Consider the following 14490-nt stretch of genomic DNA (forward strand, 5'->3'; position numbering starts at 1 on the left):
TGTGAGCAGAATATTACAGGTGAACCTTCTCTTATTTGGTAATTAATAGTATACCGGTACATAAGCCTAAGCTACACTTTAACCTAATGCTCTGTAACAATAGATTTTGTTGTTAAAAAATTTGTCATCATAGTGAATAAAATTTAATAAATAAATGAAGAATGTGATAATAATGTTTAATATGAAATAAAAAAAAAAGATGTAGACTCTTTACATCCCATGTCACACTCTGTCACAGTTGGGCACCCATGTAACCATAATGCTCATGAATGTTGTCCTCAAATAATTTGGTGTTATTCTCAGCCAGGCCTCCCCACCACATTCTTTTCTACACACAAACATGCAAAAAATGCCTTAAAATAACATGAAATACAAGGAAAGGTGTGTGTACAGACCCCCTCTCATGACCATCCTCATATGACTGACCATGACCAACCTACATCAACTAGCCAGCACGTCCTTTGCAATCTTTTTACCACTTTTATGATATCAAAACAGTAAGTATGTAATAACTGTAAGAAAGCATAAAGCCAAAAAATAAGTTGTGGTTTGCTGGATGTTTCTTTCTAAAGCTGTTAATTGGGAGTTACTGGTTGATAGAATACCTCATTAGAGATGGTCAACCTGTACTTATACAGTATAGTGACAAAATTCAAGAAATTCTTCAAACACAATGCATCATCTAGCAGATATTGTCATTGGAAGCAGTACATGCTTAATACAGTACTTGCCAACAGTGACATGAGCAACTATCTTAGCAGCTAACAGGATACAGTAAAGCAAGATCCTGGTAAATTTCAAGTACAGGCCTAAAGTAAAATAATACCGTACTCACCTGGAGGTACGACGGCACACCATTCACAGCAGCTTCACCCTTTTCATTCAGTGTCGCTACCACCCCGGCCAGATACTGCCAGTTCTGTAAGTCAGATAAATGTGCCACCATTACCAATTGAAGGGTTGGTGCTCAGTGACTATTATACATGCAAAGATTAAAAAAATAACCTTAACATTTCAAAGTGCTGAGGTTAATTATCTTTTGGTTATCAGTATGTCATGTGTAATGTCGTCATACATCAAGAACCTACTGTATGGTGTGTCCTAAATATCCTACACATTATACCGAGGACTATATGCTCCTTCACCTACTTTATGATAATATTTAAACTGAACACACTGTCCCATGTTTAGTAAATGATTCCATGTTTCTCATTATATTTATTAAGGTCAAGTTTCAGTTTTGAGTCATGAGATATTGGATAAAAATTTACTATATAACTAGAATAAGGTTAGAAAAATCTTACATGCCTTTACATAACATCAATACACTTCAAGTTGTTTATGGCATTAGTACCACGACAGAACACGTGAAAAGCCCCGGGTTCAATCTCCAGCACCTCCATGAACCTTCTCCGCCCAAGCAGCCAACGAGCCGATCAGAGGCGAAGAGGATAAAAGTAATGGGAACTGTACTGTATCATTTATTTTTGTAACAGTTCTTAGTCTTGGCCAAGTTCACGGTGCACAAACACATAACTATAACTCTTCATTATATTGTGTTGTATATTCTTTATTCTTTAACTTTACAAATATTTCTACCACAAAATACATTCACTTTTCCCACACATACTTATCTAAAATCTTTCACATTACAACTTTTATACTGTAAATATTTTCTTGTGCAAATCAGCTTTGGAAATCCACATACTCTCCATAAGTGAGTCTACAGCACAAACACTTGAGCTTAATGCTTCACCACCTTAGATACTGTACAGTACATCAAGGAAATCATTGTGCCTGTACTGTAATACTGTTCAGGAATAAATGATAGGGACTGAACTGAAAAACCAAGTAATATTAAGTATCAAAAAGACAAACAGCATGACTTTCAAGATATTAAGTCTCAAGAGGCACTCACTAAGAACGGCAGCAGTCTGGGAACTAAGACCTCACATTTCAACTGATAACGATAGGTTTAGACATGTAACCTTACTTCTAGGCATCAAGTGTCTTTGAAAACCTTGTGTGAGTAATTAAATACACAATACTGACGGGGATACAGCATACAATACATACCTTACCAGTATAACAGAAAAAGTGAACAAAATAAAAATATAATAAGTATTTTTAAAAGATTCGAGTGTGGAAGCATTCTACTGTACATGTGGCTGCCCTTCAGATCACCTCAAGGAACACTACACCCATCAACTCTTACTCTACAGGACTCAACTAACATCATGTAGTGGGATAAAACAAGATTATAACTGGTGTAAAATGAACTATGTACTTGTATTACAGTTTGAGAACCAAAATAAAATGGATCGTTGTCTTTAAAAATGTTATAAAATGGTGCTAACAATACATGCATAAATTGATCTGAGAAAAATTAACCATTCCCATGCAGCTACAATTCATAGAATCATGCACATATCATTCATTATATTACAAAACTAAAATACTGTAATTATAATTTTCAGCATCAGTTTTATACTTGATAAATTAATATAAAATAATGATAACCATGAAAAGGTTCGTAAGTAACTTTTATTTTCCATTACTGAGAAGTGGAAAGAGACTTGTAACTAAAATGTTAATCGAGATCTCGAGATGTTGAGGTCAGTGATAGCAGGTCTGCCTTTCACTACTGTGTCCCAGGTTTGATCCAAGGACAGACATGAGAGGTTTATTGAGCATTATCCAGTGTTCACCTACCCAATACTGCAGGTTGTCTTTGAGTACTCTGGATTCCTCCTTTACTAAAACTGGACTCACATGAGGGAAAATGAGGAACTAACCACAAATTTCCTAAATATATGTAATAACACCAGGAGATTATATGTTGAAGCCATTATTGTAATACTATTGTAGGCGTAAGATGGCCAGAATCAAGGGCAGCACAGACTCTGTAAACTGTACTTTGGTCCTCCTCCTCCACAACATGGGACAGTTTTAAAGACTTCCATCAGGTTTATTCCTGTTACAGGGTACTTCACAACTCCAGCTTCAAGCATTAACAGCAAGTTATTCTAATCCCCAGTGAACTAAATTATTTACCTTTCTAACCCACGATGACTCTGACATTTTGTTGCAACACACAAGTTCATGTTAGTCTTTATAAGGAAACAGTAATCACAGTAGTATTAGATATAATAATCATTGTTTTAGCTCCACATCACTGTACAGGCTTGTGCATTTAATTTTGATTAATTGATTATTATTACTTATTTTTTGGGGGGCGGGTAAAATAGCAAATCTTTGAATCACAATTGACCATTTCAAAATTATATTGAATGACAAGCTAGATCACTAATAGGTATACTATACACTGTACTGCCAAAACATAAGGTTGAGATGACAAGCAGTTGAGAACTTTTAAACCAGCTTGGGAATGAAACCTGAAGAAATATCACAAAGCCAAAATACCATACAGTAGAGTGTTAACATGAGAGGTGTCATTATCCAGCACAGAAACACACAGACCTGCACACTTATAAGCTTTAAGTGTTTCATCTGCAGTAGCTAGCTGTTAGGTAGCAATAATACACAAGCAATTATCATAACAGTGTGTATTAATATAAAGGTAAGGTTTCTATGGTCAAAAATATAATGGTAAGGTTTCTATGGTCAAAATCATGTAATATACCTACATATGAGTCGACAGTTTCTTTACTACTACTGCAACAAAATCTTTGGGTAAGGTAATGAACAAATACAACAAGTACATAACAACAAAATACATAAAAATGCTACAGCACCCTAAAAATATATAAATAAATAAATAATAAAAATAAAAAAAAAAGAGGGGAGGGATGGCAAGCTAATCCTTATACTGTACCAGGATCAAGACCCAGATTATCACACACACTAAATTTAGGTGACTAATACTGCATGTTATGGACAGATTAACTTTGGGGTGGTAAATTTAGTTATGCTATGGGATATTAGATTGGGTTGGGTTGGATTAGCTTTGGTTAGGATAGGATAGGCTATGTTAGGTTGAAGCTACAGTAGTATATAAATAAGGTCAAATTAGCATAGGTTCTTGGTTCAGGGATTAGTAAGCCCCTCCCCCACACACCAAAAAATAAAAATGAAAAAATAAATAAATCATATGCAAAATAATTTCCTTTAATCATAATGAACAGATTCCAATTAAGGCTCAAGCATTAAAGAAAAGAGTATCATTGTTTAGTGTGTTTTAGCACAGTTCCATGCTAAAGCAAAAATTAACCTAGTAGTACAGTTCAGTATTAGGAGGTACTGTGCACGGTGTACTATAGGTCAACATGATGGCCTTCTGTAGTACATATTAACTGGTCACATGTCCCTCTCTTTCTCGGCCAAAGCCTAACCTAACCTGCAATACTTCCTCCCTCCCCAGACTAAAAGCACCAAAACTGTTACTAAGTGTTGGTGTACAGTAGGTTGGGGCTCAATAGATAGATTGGTCATACAGTAGTTAGGTCAGGAGTGAGAGATGGTGTGGAGACAGAGAGGAGTGGGGAGGAGGAGGGGGGGACAGTCAGGAACATTAATCACTCCCCACCAGCCAGAGCCACAGCCAGTGAAGGCCAATATTGACATGATGCAACATCCCCAGCCACAATAGTTCCAAAACTACCCAGCAACATTTAGACACGGGAAGGGAGGGGGGGAGGTGGTCTGATTGCCCGGTCTTTACTAGGCATGGTTCCTGCTACTAGGGGGGGGATAACAATTAGTGCTTCTAATTGTATAGTATAGGACAGATTTAGCATCATACCCTACTCGTATTATCCTTGTACAATACCAAAATAATAATAAATATAATTTTGGAAAAGGATAAATACTTAAATCTATCTGTACTTTCAATGCCTAAGCAGTTTTTTCCTGTGTGATTATAAAATACAATTTAAATAAGTTTTAAGTTATCAATTTAATTTTTTATATTAAGCAGTATAAAGGCACAATCCACTCATCGAGCGGACCCCTGAAGTACGACAATACTCACCCCGGTACAGTACAGTACACACACGCCATTGGTCACTCTGTCATATTCATCCCTCACCTAACATCTATTACTCTGTTCTATTGTCATACAGAAAGTCATCTAATAGTATTTCTCAACAAGCATTCCTCCAAAAAAAAACTTCCCAATGGCAGTGAACTTCCTAAGGTCTTCAATAGTTCCATAGGAGACCCAGACTTGCAATGGTGTTCCAAGTACTGTAGGTCTTCCCATGAGTACATCCCAGCAATAATTCATCCATATATCCTCTTTTTTCACCTGTCTCCCACACCGTACTGTACTGGTTTCTGTATACCTATTCACTCACTCATTTCTCCTCCCATAAATGTATTCATTCTATACATCACAACATTCCCCCAAGTCATCCCCGCCCCCTTCAAGTCATTCCATTTTCCATCCATCTACTTTCATATCCCCTGTCAACCATTCTATTTACACTGAATTTTCAAGGCATCAATGTATGTATCTTAGTCTTGTACATGTATTCATAATTCCTTTCCAGAACTAACCTAAACTAACCGAAACTAAATCAACTTAAGCAAACATTACCTAACCAACCCTGACTAAGATACAGTAATCTTATACTGTCTATGATTTTCACATTTTCTCATTAGTATTATCTGATAATTCTGTACTACATGTTCAGTGACTTACAGTATACATTTGTCATTGTGAGGATTTGTGTATTTTCAGGTTTGTTCCTTTCTATGCCAGAGGAGAGGAAGGGTATGCCAGTGCTTTCTAATTTTCACCTGGACGATCAAATACCTGTATATTGTCAGCCACAAATATCGTACCACAAACTTAAATTTTCACCTAAGTGTTTACGGTACAGTAGTATACCGTGGAAAATGTATAGTGCTGTACTGTATATACTGTACACCGAGTATCTGTTAACGTAAAGAAGAGCTCCCATAAGCCACTGTCATCAACATAAAAATAATGCATTCTCTTAAAACTATAAATGAGTAATACTGTTGCTTTTTTTTAAGGTAATGGCCAGATGTTACCTAAATGCAGCCATTTTTTGTGTGGAAGAACAGACATGTTAGGGAGCGGCCACACTTGCATACATTTTATGGCCAACATGTGATCGACAATATGAAATGAGGCACAGGATTCAGACTCTGGTAGGATGCTGCTGCGTTTCTTCTTGTTGATCACACGTTGGCAACAAAATAGTGTGGTCGCACCCTTACAGCTTTGTTATATGGTTATGTGTCATTTCAAACAATACTCGGTATAGACCATCTTATCTGTATCACATGTGTATTGAAAGGCAAGGACAAAATAAAATGATTGGTCAAATTAAAATGTTAAGCATCAGTGGCATTAAACAAACTGCACATGCTGGAGTTATGTTAAGAATATCATACAAGCATCCCTAGCTTTACGAAGGTCGATCTGGTAATGATTCTCTGGAACGGAACTCTAACGGAAATCAAGCGATGCCTGTATGTGGTCGTAGAGTGTTGGTCCACCGTCAGTGCCACTGGAGCAAAATGATTTTCAGTGCTGTTGTGAAGGTCCTCGAAGCACTAAACAGGATACACTGACCAGCAACAAGGATGTTACAAGGCAGTTCTTGCTCCACTGATGATTTCTCTCTCAGTTTGCACATAAGTCTTCAGTTTACCTTAAAAACTGTGTTGAAACTTCGGGATTCCAGATAAGTTTTCTTTTTTTTTTTAGCTTTTATAGAAATTAAAGTAAGTGTTATTAATAGGTTTAAGGGTTAGCTGGTACAGTATTAAGTTAGCAGCACTGCACCTTCTTGAGCACCACAGGTGACTGTTGCATCACTCGGGACCAGTTGTCAGGGGTGAGGCGGCTTAGGGGAGAAGCAGCACATTGCACAAGGAAGTCTCGAGTGTAGCAGCGGCGAGCGGGAACAGCAGGAACAGGGTCCAACACAGCTTCGAGCGTGGGACAAGTGGTACCAGGAGTGGAGGGCCCCGAGTCATCCCCATCTGAGGAAGAGCCACGGTAGTCAGTTACTGGACCGGCCCAATCCATACGAGGATTGTTAGTTCATTGGTTTTGCTCAGAAAGAACTCTACTGTACTGGATTTGATTTTCATACAGGTTACATCCCAAGTAAGAAGGACTTGGGAAAGCGAGAGCAAGAATGAAGCACCGTGTGTTGAACTTTTTGTTAAAACTGAATTTTAGCATCATTAGAGTGCATCATTATTATCCATAATGCTCATTGTCCTAATCAGTTTTGAACCAAAATTTTGTTGAAGCCAGAGAAATGATCTTTAGGATTTTTTACAAAAGTAAAAAAAAAAAAATATTAATAAATATATTAATTATCTAAAAACAACTGAAAAAATATAAATAACCTGAGCACCGACTACAAATGATAAACTGCCATTTTAAGTTGATAGTTTTTGATAACCAACTATTCAACACTTTAAGTCTTTGTGAATCTTAATTATCTGACAACAGACTTTTTCCTTTTTTTTTTACTTTTCATAACTACAAACTGTACTGGACTTGGAATTCTAAAAACAATTGAAAACTAACCTTACCATGTACTATAAATATGATGCTGTCTATAAACTTGACTTGTGCTTCCCAGACAAATTTCATGGATGTTTTTGAGTTGGCTTTTCAGTGAGCACCAGAGTGTAGCCAATCATGCGCTACTAACACAGTTAACGAAACTACACAACTCCTCGGCATCTAACTCTGGGGACTATGCTTTAAGGCGCCCTTGATTATGTCCCTCCACTCCAGGTTATTTTAGTGCTACTTTCCATGGGAGACGCTACACTCATACAGGTGTTAGAAACTCCACAAAAACAATGTTACCAAATATAATTATGATGCTGTTAATCATAAGAACATTCAGGTTAATAACAGGAACTACAGTACAGGAAAAATAAAGCAAATGACATCAACACAAATCTCCCACACACACACACACATATAAAAAATATTACAAATACTCTACACATTAATAAGCCGTTTGTTTCGGAGATAAACAACACCTAGTTACTGTACTATGGAGACAAATTCCTGACATTTAAGAAGGTGAACGCATCAATATAACATGTAAAAACTTCAACTAAATACCAAAGCTTATCCAGTTTTGCAATCACACTCAAGCTCTGCAAACAACAGAGAAACACATTGACTTAATAGAACAAATGATGCTCGATTGCTTGTAAACATCTACACTTGGTATTCATTACATGTACCTCTTTAAATTACAGCGAGACCTCTATTTAAAGGACTATACAGAGAGGAAAGTCCGTTATATAGAGGGTTTGTCAGACGTGAACCCCACCATCTGACGGATTGTACGGAGGTTTCACTGCACTTTTCTCACAAGCATCTGTTATGTCTTTAGTTTTCAGTGTAAAGGAAGTCAACTGCTGCTTGCTCTAGTGGCCGACTCGGAAGAAGAAAAATTGCCTAGGTTGGTAAATGAGTTTGGAAGGACATGTACTACAGTAGTATAAGAAAGTACAGTATAAGCATGTGCAGCATAAAAGATTGGTGAAATTAATATGTAGTGAAGGGAGATAGGGAGAATGTTTAAACTGAATGAATGCAGGATGGAGGAAGTGTAGTGGTTGGCTCATCTGGGAGGAGGAGCTCTGTGTGTGTGTAAGCAAACAGAATAATGATTAACTGAACCAGAGTAAGAAATAGGCCACAAAGTAACAGATGCATTCTGTACAGGAGTTAAACATGGATTCAAAAAAAGCTCATCAGAAGGAGAGTTGGTGGCACAGCTTGCCTCTCACCACTGCATCTCGGTTTAATTCCTAGATCATACTTGGGAAGGGAGTTATTGAATCAGACCGAACCAAACATTGCAGGTTTTATCAAGATGTTCTGGTCTCTTCCTCAACTAACAATGGACAAAGGTCATAACAGAGAGCACACTGATCACCCTATTGGACAGTTAAATACAGTAGGCTCTCCCCAATAACGACTTCCACAATAACGTTTTCGACAATAAAGGTAAGTTACAATAGATACCCATTTTCGATAATATCGTCTGGATTCTCATAAATAACGGAGATTTCGCAGGAAGCGTCCGAGCGCATCAATGATAGCGTTTGTTTGCCGCCATGTTGATAACGTAGTAGTTCGCTCCTCCTCACTCTCACTCACACTCCATGGAATACAGCGCTGCGCCCACGTGTGAGATTTTCGCCTGTGGGGGCTCGGGAAGGTGGTGGAGGGAGTGATTTGCCGCCTGAATGCCCGGGAACTTTTAAAGTGAATGAGAAAAAAGACCCCCAAAGCTTAGAGACAAGGCCACAAGAAGCGTGCCTACTCAGTCATGGATAAAGAACAGATTGTTGAACTCATTGGAAGTGGTGCACGGAACATTGATATTGTGAGGAAATTGAACTGTCCCGAGTCTACAGTGCGAAATATTAAGAGGAACTTAGAGGAGACCAAGAAGAGTATAGCACTGGCTAAGAAATATTTCGGTAGTGATGGAAATGCGAGGCGAGCTATGAATGATAAAAGTGATAAAAAAATTGATGAAGACATTGATGGCTTTGGGGAAATGCCTGAAGATTTTGACTTTGCGGGGTTTGATGAAGTGTTAGCGGAAGTGGGTGAACCAGGTGCGAGAGGCCAGCGTGGGGACGGGGACAGAGATGGGGCCAGGGATGTGGGTGGAGGTTCGACGCAGTAGCCTCCATTCCCCAGCCTCGGAACAATCATCACACCAAGCACCTCAAAAACTCCCCCAAGCTAAGTGTTATATTACTCAAATTCTTTATTTTGACGATTGAATAACAATTCTTTTTATTTCAGCTAACAATAAGTGTTAGGAGGGCTTCAAAGGGGAAAAAATGGGTGAAATTCTTGGGGCGGCAGCACCAATAAACCCTTTTTACATGTATTTTAATGTCACACAAATAACGTTTTCGCTAATAACGGCGTTTTTCAGGTACCTATTAGACTTTATTGGCGAGAGCCTACTAGTTAGATTACTTTTACTTTTTTTTTTACTTTTATCCTCTTCACCAGTGATCGGCTCGTTAGCCGCTTGGGCGATCAGTCACGTCTATGATAAATATGAAGTACCAAAATAGTGCTTGGGAGCAATATGTGGGAGGATGCAAACAGAGATATATATAAATTAAATAAATAAAAAACAGGAAGGAAATGAATTAAGTGACAGAGTGCTGACCAAAGTTTGCTTAACGTGGTATGGATATGTGAAGAGAAAGATTATTAAAAAGTGTATAATTCAAGAAAGGAACAGTAGAAGGAAGGGAAGGAAAAGAATAGGTTAATAAGATCCACTAGAGGTGAGAGGGTTGGACATCCAGGTGGCAGGGGGGCTAGAATGAGCAGGGAAGAGTGTAGAGTAATATGGGGAGAACAAGACACTGTTGACGGGTGCTCCTGACTTGTGAGAAATGACGGGTAAACCACATTTGGGATCTTGTGGAAGGGAAGTACCATAGTGCACCTTATAGGGAATTAAGAATGTGACAGCCAGTTAAAGGAAAACTGTTTGTATAGATTGACTCTATATCCACCCACCCAGCATTAAGTGAGGAAAAGGGCTTAAAATAATTACACCTGGGCCTCCTAGACAACCGCCCCATGTGAAGGTTTGGTCAGCATTCACTCGTCCTGTCTTGATGTATCTTTCTGGAATTCTGAATATCATTGATCTCCTCACCGTGACACCTGACCTGACCTCCAAAAATTATTTAGGGATTAAACAGAGATCAGTAGAATAGCCAACTGATGCACCAACCACTACTCTACTTTATCCCTCCTCTCTGTCATCGTACAATCCTTTATTGACTCAAAATATTCCTAAGTTCATTTCTTTCTAGAACTGTTTTTTATTTTCTCTGATAGTCTTGGGAAATTTTCATTCTCTTTTCACTTACACCGGTACAGTATTCAATCCCTTAGGGGCATCATCATTAACCTCCATTCTTCACTACAACAGCCACCATTGCTTCAGCACTGCCCAGGTCAAGGTTCTATGCACTGTGAGCATATCTCCAAACCTTTAATAAAACTAATTCTAAAGTGTGTCCATTATCCATTTTACATTCTACTTTCAACAATTACTTAACCAAAACTGCCTGATAACAACAATTAGCATGTGTGATCAAAACTATAACTGAAAAAAACAGTTGGAATCAAACAAATTACAGTACTCAAAACTTCCACTTTTTCAGCAACAAACACATAATACCTGCATGAAATATTGTACCATGGTAGCAAGGGAAACACCACTAAGAGATGGAGCTTTATTCCAGACACTTCATCGCAAAACTTTTTAAAAGGAAAGTCTTGTGATGAAACAGGAGGAATAAAGCTCCATCTCTTAGTGGGGTTTTCTTCACTAACACACTACCTCTGTCCACTATGGACAATGTAAACTCGGTAAAAAAAGTACCTTTACATGCTTGTGGGAAACAAAATAACACCACAAATGAAGGTTTATGATAGGCCCATGAGGCATACTGTTATTCACCAACCATAATGCAACAAAACTAATTTTATATTTTGAATGAAATGACTAAATTAGGCCAACCATAATAGGTAAGAATTCTCACTATCAACCCTAGTGAGACAACAGGATTATTCATTTGTAAAGTCGTCGGACCCTTCCTGAAAGATACTGTTTTCTTACTGAGTGTATACGCTGAACTGCACCGGGCAATCAAGCTATCGTAAACCTGGAAACAGCATCTTTCACACACAACTAAACGTGTTCAATAAATTTCACACCTGTAATCTTAGTGGTCAGGGAGATCCATACAGGAGATGTCCGCTGGCACACAAGGCAACAAGACCGACTTAACCCACTATTCTAGGAGTCCTGGTGGTTTAAGAAACTAATAGCACACACGATACTATACCTCTATACACATACACCACCACCCAATTAACACTCACCTGCCACCTCACGGTTATCCAGGTACAGTACACCACATAGACCCACCAATAAATAATTTTTCACTATAAGTACTGGATGTTCCACTCTATTCAGGTTTTGTTTAAGGAAATTGTACAAGTAATAAGAGCATAAATGTGTGTTCTAAATAAGAGCATATTGTACTTATTACAACTGTGTAAGAGGTGATAACTCACTGGCACGATCCTCGCAGGTCTTCTGGAACTGAGCTCTACGGTTCTTGGAGCTGAGGTCTCCCGGTCGACTGCTACACTCGGCAGTTTCAATGGCCTCCCTAGTGAGAACACAGAGAAGGATCATTAATCAGTGAATATATACAATAAATGACAGACAGTTTTAATAGTAACAATAAAGTTTTGGGAACACATTAAATTTGCTAAAAAGTCAACAAACAAAAGCTAATCTCTCCACAGTATGAAGTTTTTCCTGAAGAAGAGTTGGCCTCCAATATTTACACATACTATGGAACTGTCATATGATGGCCCTTAAATTTCTAGCTTTAAGGGGCCTTAAGTCCACCCTGACCAAACCCTGGGCTGATGTTTATGTGCGGATAGGCTGTACACTTTACCATACAGTACAATCCCTATATTAGGGGAGCAGGATATGACAGAACTCAACCCAGGATACAAGACACCGTAACACTCCCTCCTCTGGTCAGCTGCAAGATTAAGGTCTCTTTCACACAAATGTTTTTTGTCACGCGACTTAGAAATCAATGGAGTTCAGTGGGACCTTTCACACACATGTCCATTGAACTCCATTGATTTCTAAGCATTGCACAACAAACAGAACTTGTGTGAAAGATGCCTAAACCAAGATTCTCAAGTTAACAACATAAAAGTTTCCTATTGCTAATGCTACTAACTTAACAGGTTTCCAAAATATAGTAACACTTAGGATATAAATTTTTTCTTTTCCTCACATATATCACAGCTCACAGGGATATTGTAGGCACATACTTTAAGCACATTACTGCAGTTTCCATTTAAATTAATGACTAAACAAAAAGCATTGGAATGCAAAGCAAATCAGTTGTTATTCATCTCTTAGTTTAACAATGCATTAAGTTTAGGCGAGATGCATGCATATACTTTTTAATTATACTGTACAGTATATATATTAGCTAGTAGTGATTAATATGAGAACCTTTTATGAATACAACTTACCCTCCCACTCATAATACTCTACACTACACAAACTTTCTAATATTTCTACAGGGAATAAAGATTTGGTAGACTATTCCTTACTTTGATGATGAAGGGAAGAGAGGCTGACGCACAACTGTCACAACCCCCCCTTTAAGGCTGTCTGCCATGGGGTCTAACTCTGTGGTCGGTGTTTGTACAGTAGGAGATGGCTGTCGGCCCTGAACACTCGTTGTAGTTGGGGAGTCCACAAGTGGTTCACTGAGATGCAAATATATATAATGTACGAGTTGTATGGCTGGTGTGTGGTGTTGGGGCGAGACTTAAACCAGATGGAAATTGTGGGGTCTTGTTGTGGATGGGGAACTTCACAGCAGAATATTTCTAGTAGTTACGGTACTTATAAAGAATGAAGGAATGTCATCTCTTGATTCTGGCCATCCTGTACTCTACCATAATGGGTGAGAGAACTTCCCAAGTGAAAGAAAATTACATAAATACACCCTGTATATACAGAACACAAGTGGCCATAGACACAAATTGAAGTTAGGTTCCACAGGGTGTCATTCTCCACTGAATCATTCACCAGCGTAGTTAATTTAAGATAGGACAACAGATATGCATTCCTGGATCTCAGAAGTTATTGTACCATCGCACAAATGAATGATGTTATGATTTACAGAAAAGCTTCAATCAAAAAGTAGTATCTGGTGACTACCAGACTCGTCTTTCATGCATGGGATTGGGATGCAGTTCTTAATTTTGCGACCTAACTTGAAGCCTTTTACCTGCAAAAACATGAGGGAATGCCAAAGAAAATTAGATATCGAGAAATTTGGCCCAAGACTTTGTTAATATACTGTCTTATTACAATGACATCCAGCCCACTGGTCACTCACTCACTCGACTCGCTCTAAGTTGCCAGATACCGCTTTCTAAATGACCCACACTAAAACCATGACATCACTTCTTCGGCCGATTGTACAACCCGTAAAAATATCTTTATCAAGACACAAAGGCTAGTAGAGCTCATACATGATTACTGATAAAGCCAACACAAGCATTAAATAAATCCTCTACAGTAAAGCCTCAAACATACAGTACTTCATGCTGCTTTTGTCTTGCTTCTTCAGGTAGTCAATGAGATCAACCCAGGTGAACCCCAGTTAAATATACAGTATTTATATGTGAAAACTGACAACATAATAGTTTGAGAGAATAGCAAGAAAATTAGTCATTCTCAACAATTATATTTGATTATTAGGTAAAATGTACTAAAGGATAAGTTAGTACTAATAATAACACATCAAGTGATTACCTGTTGTCAAAAACTACTGTCTTAAATTTTTTTATAAACATTACTATACTAGCCCACCACTGCACACTCACACACATATCTAAGAAAC

At 38.1% G+C, this 14490-nt stretch overlaps 1 protein-coding gene across 7 annotated transcripts in view; it reads right to left on the bottom strand.

Annotated features, from left to right (window-relative positions):
* The window catches only part of LOC121865701 (eukaryotic translation initiation factor 4E-binding protein Mextli-like), a 79766-nt gene that overhangs the window by 4709 nt on the left and 60567 nt on the right, over positions 1 to 14490 (bottom strand). For 5 of the 7 annotated variants that reach the window (XM_042365226.1, XM_042365225.1, XM_042365224.1 and 2 more), the window contains 4 exons: positions 13187 to 13345; positions 12113 to 12210; positions 6779 to 6978; positions 836 to 919 (listed from right to left, as the gene is read on the bottom strand). In XM_042365226.1, the coding sequence (XP_042221160.1) occupies positions 836 to 919; positions 6779 to 6978; positions 12113 to 12210; positions 13187 to 13345 (541 nt within the window). The remainder of the gene's footprint in view (positions 1 to 835; positions 920 to 6778; positions 6979 to 12112; positions 12211 to 13186; positions 13346 to 14490) is intronic. The other 2 variants (XM_042365227.1, XM_042365228.1) reach the window with 2 other exon arrangements.

The sequence above is a fragment of the Homarus americanus genome, unplaced genomic scaffold (assembly GCF_018991925.1).
Source record: "Homarus americanus isolate GMGI-L3 unplaced genomic scaffold, GMGI_Hamer_2.0 scaffold34701, whole genome shotgun sequence".
In the NCBI taxonomy this organism is placed as follows: Eukaryota; Metazoa; Arthropoda; class Malacostraca; order Decapoda; family Nephropidae; genus Homarus; species Homarus americanus.